At 53.9% G+C, this 6,849-nt stretch overlaps 1 protein-coding gene across 1 annotated transcript in view; it reads left to right on the top strand.

Moving 5' to 3' along the window:
• The window catches only part of LOC103618349 (eosinophil peroxidase), a 21,049-nt gene that overhangs the window by 2,820 nt on the left and 11,380 nt on the right, over positions 1 to 6,849 (top strand). The window contains exons 3-6 of the mRNA XM_017738116.1: positions 1,042 to 1,217; positions 3,177 to 3,297; positions 4,859 to 4,988; positions 6,022 to 6,228. Of these exons, the coding sequence (XP_017593605.1) occupies positions 1,042 to 1,217; positions 3,177 to 3,297; positions 4,859 to 4,988; positions 6,022 to 6,228 (634 nt within the window). The remainder of the gene's footprint in view (positions 1 to 1,041; positions 1,218 to 3,176; positions 3,298 to 4,858; positions 4,989 to 6,021; positions 6,229 to 6,849) is intronic.

The following is a 6,849-nucleotide window of genomic DNA, read 5'->3' as shown; positions in this document are numbered from 1 at the left end:
GTCCGTGTCCCCGTCCGTGTCCCCGTCGTGTCCCCCTGCCCTCCTGCACCGCAGCTTCCCCCGCCTCTCCTCCCCGCAGCACGGGGACAGCCCGGTGGGGAGCTCCGGGAGCACAGCGCGCTGACCTGCAGGATTTTGTCTGCTCACCCTGATTTTACACCAGTCTCTTGGGTCACCAAGATCTGCGACCTCCTCTGGGCTGCCCCTCCCAGCTCGGTTTTCACAGAATCACAGAACCGTGGAATGGTTTGGGTTGGAAGGGACTTTAAAGCTCATCCTGCTCCACCCCCTGCCATGGGCAGGGACACCTCCCACTGTCCCAGGCTGCTCCCAGCCCCAATGTCCAGCCTGGCCTTGGGCACTGCCAGGGATGCAGGGGCAGCCCCAGCTGCTCTGGGCACCCTGTGCCAGGGCCTGCCCACCCTCCCAGCAGCACCTGATGCTATTGCTGGGCTCTGTTCCACCCCTCAGGGTGGTCTGAGCAGGAGCTCTGAGTTGAGACCAGCACAGGCTTCTGCTTATTTCCAGTGGTTCCCTCCCTTGGATGCAGCAGACAGCTGGATGCTGCAGTGAGGATATTTTGTGGGACTCCCAGCCATGCTTTGGGAGTGTCCAGGTTCCTACCAGCCCATACCTGTCCTCTGCCAGCAGCCACACTCTGAATCCTCTCCCTGGCTTGGGGACCCCTCCAGCTGAGAGGAGGCTCCAGCAGCTTTAGGCCAGGGTGGCCTGGAGACATCTGAGGCCTCTGGACAGTGACAGATATTGATGATATCTGGTTAACAGCTGAGTGAGATTTGGTGCCTCATGGATGTGAAGCCCTAAGATTTGCCTTCTGGCAGGTGGAGCTGGGCAGTTTCACAGACTCCTTTCCTCGAGTCCCCCTGCTGCTCTGTGGAGGGTGCTGGGAGCAGCCCTGGCCTCTCCCAGTGATTCTCCAGCAGTTCAGACTTGGGATGGGCCGTGCTTGATGCTCAGGTGTGCAACTGCAGCATTCCTGGCCCTGCCCCATTTCAGATTTTGGTTTCTTGTCCCCTGTAGCATAAAGAAGAACCTGCAGAACAATGCCTTGACCCCAGCAGAGCTCCTGAGGTATTTCAAGCAGCCAGTGGAGGGGACACGAGCGGCCGTCCGGGCAGCGGATTATCTGCAGACCACCCTGAGTCTGCTCAAAGAGAGGCTGCGATGGGCTGTGAGGGGGGACTTCAACGTCACAGGTAGGGATCCCCCGTGCTGGGAGGAAGGCAGAGGAGGAAGACACAGGGTTTGGTCACTGGGGCTTGGGAGGAGGGAAGGAAAGGGTGTTGGGATGGGCTGTGACAAATCTCTCCCATGTGACTGCTGGGAGGCAAAGCTGAATTATTCTTCTGTGCTCTTTTTCCATCTTAAATACTACTTGGGGGTTTTTCAGTTAGTGAAAGTGTTTTGTGCACTTCCCTGGCTCTTTCTGCTGTATTGAGGTTCAGGTTCCAACGGGTCAAGGTGTGGAAGGCTTTGGCAGATGTTCCTGTGCTTAAGCAGGGAATGAGCTAACCCAGAGCTGACCCCCAGTAGCCTGACCCCAAGGAAGGCAGCTCTTCAGCCAGACCTCAGACAGCACCAAAGTCACGTCACCGACACGACACCGTCCAAACAGAGAATGGGGAGGTGTGAAAGGACATTTCGGTGTCTGTCTGGAGGAGCAACATCCTCTCTGAGATGGAGTCAGGCCAGGCCAGGCTGCTGAGAGAAGGTGGCAAATCAGGGCCAGTGAGAGGAACAGCTCAGGGACACACAGGAAGGACTCCTGCTGTATAAATATGAACTCACAGGGATCATGGAATGGTTTGGGTGGGAAGGGACCTTAAAGGCCATCCAGTCCCATCCCTGCTATGAGCAGGGACACCTCCCACACCTTCCACTATCCCAGGTTGCTCCAAGCCCTCTCCAGCCTGGCCTCAAACACTTTCCCAACATTACAGTAAAACACTGGCAGGACAAGACCCATCATGGGGTGCTCTGGCTTTGCTCCAGCACAGGATGACCTGGAAGGTGATGGCAGAACTGGCTGTGCTCAGCTCCAGCCTCTCCATCCAGGACTGATGCTCCAGTAACACTCCAGAGCTCTGCGAGGGCCACCTGGCTGCCACCTCTCACTCGCCTGCCCAGGGGCTTTTCAAACTGTGCTGTGACCCGGACTGTTGGTGGCAGCAGTGACCAGGAAACCTCTGAGGGATGGGACGTGCAGTGAGAGCAGCAAGAGCCAAGAGGGAGCATCTTCCCTATGGAGAGACAGACTGGGAGAGCTGGGGGTCAGCCTGGAGAAGAGAAAGCTCTGGGGAGACCTTAGAGCCCCTTCCAGTGACTAAAAGTGCTTATAAAAAAGAGGGAGAGGGTTTTTACATGGATAGATAGTGACAGGAAAAGAGGGAATGGTTTTAAACTAAAAGAGGAGAGCTTTGGATTATATGTTTGGAAGAAATTCCTGGCTGTGAGGGTGCTGAGGCCCTGGCACAGGGTGCCCAGAGCAGCTGTGGCTGCCCCAGCCCTGGAAGTGTCCAAGGCTGGGTTGGAGAAACCTGGGATAGTGGAAGCTGTCCCTGCCCATGGCAGGGGTTGGAACAAGATGGTCTTTAAGGTCTCTCCAACCCAAACCATTCCATGATTCTGGGACTCTGTAAGACTTTTCTTGTTGAGCTCTGCCACTTAGCTCCCCTGCAAGGGGAGTGCACAGCAGAACACAGTGCCCCTGGGGAGCCCAGCCACAGGATGGTTCTTTTCCAGGCAGCTCCGAGCAGGGGTGACACACACTGGGAGCTGCTTCCAGGGGGAAAAACTTGTGACACCCCCTAGGATGGCTGTGGCTGTTTGCATTTTATGGGGGAGATAAAAAGGGAGAGGAGAGGAAGTGCCAATACTAGAAAACCGTTCTGCTGCTGCATGAGCCTAATGTGTGATTATAAATAAGATTTGACCACAGCTTTGCTGGGTTTGATGCTTTCCAAACCAGAAAAAGCATTTGCTGCTCAAAGAGCATCCTTGGCACATCTTCGAGCAGGACAATTTAAATGACAGCACACTGTGGTTGTGCAGATGATGAGGTTCAGTACAGGGGACAGGAAGGAAAACCTTCTCCCGAGCAAACCCAGCAGGGCCAGTGTGATCCTGGGTGTTTTTTCTCCCTTGTTCCCCGCCAGACTTGTTGACTCCTGCTCAGATGGAGATGATTTTCAAGGCCACTGGATGTGACCAGCAGGATAAGAAAATAAGTTGTGCTGCTTCTGGCTACAGAACCATCACTGGCGAGTGCAACAACAGGTGAGGGGCTATGTCAGCGGATGGATGGATGGATGGATGGATGGATGGATGGATGGAACAGGATGAGAGGAAATGGCCTCAAGTTGTACCAGGGGAAGTTCAGGTTGGACATCAGGAGGAATTTCTTCCTGGAAGGGGTGGTTGGACATTGGAACTGCCCAGGGGGCTGGTGGAGTCCCCATCCCTGGAGGTGTCCAAGGAAGGAGTGCACATGGCACTCAGTGCTCCGGGCTGGTGATAAGGTTGATGTAAATGACTCTATGGATGGATGCATCCTCTGTAAGTGGAACTGGACACACTTCCCCAGGGATGACCCACGCAGGCACCTTGGTATAGGATTTCACACCCCTCAGTATTTCCTAGTAATGTGTGGAGCTGTTAATTCCAGTCCTGTTTGGAAGGTTCCTGGTGATGTACCTGAACCAGCTCTTTGCCAAAGCAGGAGGAGCTCTCTTCTGGGGACAGACTTTGTCTGGCCCTGTCCCTTGGCAAGGTCTCCAAGGGTTTCTGACCTAAATCCATACTGGGCATGATGTAGCCATCCCCTTGCCCCACACTGTGTGTGGGAGGAATCTGGGCACATGGGCTGGGAGAGCACCTCCTGCACCTCCCACAGCTGGAATGGAGAATGTGGGAGACATGGGAAGCTGCTGAGCACGGAGTGTTTGAAAGGGACAGCTCAGAAACATCCCCTGTACGAACAGAGCTGGAAAGCTCCTGGGAGCAGCTCAGGCAGAGGAAGGAGCTCAGCCAGCTCTCCCTGCCCCGAGGTGCTTTATCCTTCAGGGGGCTGTGTAAGAACTAAGGAGAGACCTTCCTGCCTCCTTCCACTTCAGGGGGATGTGGGTTCTGCAATAAGGACAGGTCCATTATACCTGATCCAGACTTGAGGCCCTGGGGAAGGGGGGCTCAGCTGTGCTCTGTCTCTCCACTGCCCTGGGCAGTGCTGCACCCCTGTGGGTGAGAGGCCACCACAGAACACCCTTTGGACATGCACTCCAACGTAGAGTATTAGTACTCTGATAAGGTTTTAATGGTCTAATCAAACTACAGTCATAGAGTCACAAACTGGTTTGTGTTGGAAGCAATTTTGGAAAGGTTTAAAGGTCATCCAGTCCAACCCCCTGCCATGGGCAGGGACATCTTCAGTAACGACCTTCAAAAGAACCAACAGCGCGGTAACCTCACAGTCCAAATCCCCCAATTTCTGTTCGACACTGTAGGTAATTCCAGTCCAAGGCTCTTCCCCTTTCTTTGGTGTTCAGCTTCCAGCTTTGTTTTCCAGCCACAGTTTGAGGTTGAGGACCCTTCTTCTTGAGGCTGGATCAGGCTGGAGTTCTTGCCTGGGAGAAGCTGAGGCTTGGGGTGGATTATGAAAGGTCTTTTCCAACCTAAACAATTCTGATTATTGTTGTTACTAATGCTGAGGTTTACTGACAGCACCAAACCCATAGAGCTGCAGCAGTTCCCAAACCATGGTGTGCTCCCATTCCAAGGTCCATGTCTCTCCACATCCACAAGCTCTTGGCTCTGTTTGCTGTTTTCCCATTGCCCCTGACAGGAGGAACCCATCCCTAGGAGCCTCCAACAGAGCCCTGGCCAGGTGGCTGCCGGCAGAATATGAAGATGGCGTGTCCGTGCCCCGTGGGTGGACGGAAGGAAGGCGTTTCTCTGGATTCCCCCTTCCACTGGTAAAGTTTGTAACAGTCTCAGAATGCAGTGTCAGGGCCTAGGGGTTGTCAGTTCTTGGACAGGCCACAGGCACCGAAGGGCTCCTCCAACAGCTGAAGTTGTTGATCAGGTTGGAGGAGCTTAAATTCACCAGCTTCAGGGTGATGGTCTGAGAATATCCAGGGAGATCTATTAGGAAAGCTTCCTAAGTCCCATGCCTTCAGGAAAAGCAAAGAAAAATTAATCTGATTGCTGCAGAATCACAGGAGGAATGCAGAATTACACAATATGTTCTTTTAAATTGAGTGCGTTTAAGCCAAATTATTTTACTCACCTTTTTTGATTTGGTTTTTGGCAGTTTTTGTTTCCTGAAAAGCAATTATGGAGAGGATAAAGTGAGCCAGGGAATCCCCAGAACAAAAAATACACGGCCAGAAATGCTGTGTGGGGGTCCCTGGGTGGGTGAACTGCAGGGGTTGTGGCTCTTGTGGCACCTGGATGTGAGCATGGACACCTGATGTGGCTTCTGGTCGCTTGAGCTTGGTGCAACAACAGCTCTGATGAGGAGCTGGGGTTGTGTTCATGGATTTGTTGTACTTCCTAGCCCTCCTCCACAGCACAGTGTCCACTTTTTCTGTAGTAATACATGAACATGGGGGAACTGTGATGGCTGGGGAAGGGATGAGAAGGGAGGAGAACTTTGAGATAACTTCCAGAAATTCCCAGGGACTCTTTTTTCCACACTTCTATTCAAAAAAAGTATTTTAAAATCTGTTTTGTATCTGTTTCCCAGGCTTGCTTAGCTGTTTCCCTAAGTCCATCAAGGGACAGTCTTGGCCTGGGGGCTCAGATCCCTGCCTAGAGCCAGAGCAGGGCAGTGCTCAGCGAAGAGCACTCGGTGATGGTGACACCTTCCTGTGCAGATAGATTTGGGGTTTTTTGTCTGCAAAGCACCAGAAGTGCCTTGGGAATTTTTGCTGATGACCCCGCAACTGGGTGCACCTGTTCATACAGGTCATTTCCCAGCAAGGTGTTCTGCCTCCATCCCTGCAGGTCCGACAAGTGTCCAATGAGATCGTCCGCTTCCCCCCGGAGCAGCTCCGGATGGACCAGCAGAGATCCCTCATGTTCATGCAGTGGGGCCAGTTTATTGACCACGATCTGGATTTCAGCCCGGAAACCCCAGCCAGATTCCCCTTCAGTGGTGGGACAGACTGTGACACCAGCTGTGCCAAGGAGCCTCCCTGCTTTCCCATCCAGGTACGGGCAGCCTCCTTCTTCCAGAGGAGGAAGGGACAGGGCATCTGCCTTCCAACCAGGAGACGCTGGTGGCTCTCCCGGCCCTTGGCCATGGAGGAGCATCCTCCCAGAACAGGCCAAGGAGGTCAGAGCACTCTGTGTGGTGGCAGTGCTGTGTTCCAAGGCTGTCCCTGGGTTTAGGCACAGACACAGCCTTTTCCAGGTTTCCAGGCATTTACCCATCTCCCTCAGCAAAGGTTTTTGTTTGGAGTTGTAGTGCAAAGGCAGCACGGGTGATGCCTGGAGAACAGGAAATGTCACAGACAGACACTGGGGAGTGTCAACAACCCAGAAAATCCATGGGACTTAAGTGCTCTGTGCACGGGACAAGGGAGTGCTGAGATCTCCCAGCAGTGCCTGCGGCGTTAGCAGGAGTCACATCGTGGTCCCTGCTCCAGTAGATCACAGAATCATTTAGGTTGGAAAAGTCCTCCAGGACCGTCGAGTCCACCCTGTGCCCAATCCCCACCTTGTCCCCAGCTCAGAGCACTCAGTGCCACCTCCAGCCCTTCCTTGGGCACCTCCAGGCACGGGGACTCAAAGCCTCCCTGGCCAGCCCCTGCCAAGGCCTGAGCACCCTTT

This window comes from Corvus brachyrhynchos, unplaced genomic scaffold, assembly GCF_000691975.1.
Source record: "Corvus brachyrhynchos isolate BGI_N302 unplaced genomic scaffold, ASM69197v1 scaffold137, whole genome shotgun sequence".
Classification (NCBI taxonomy): domain Eukaryota; kingdom Metazoa; phylum Chordata; class Aves; order Passeriformes; family Corvidae; genus Corvus; species Corvus brachyrhynchos.
The sequence above is the reverse complement of the archived record's forward strand: the minus strand, read 5'-3'. Positions and strand labels throughout refer to the sequence as shown.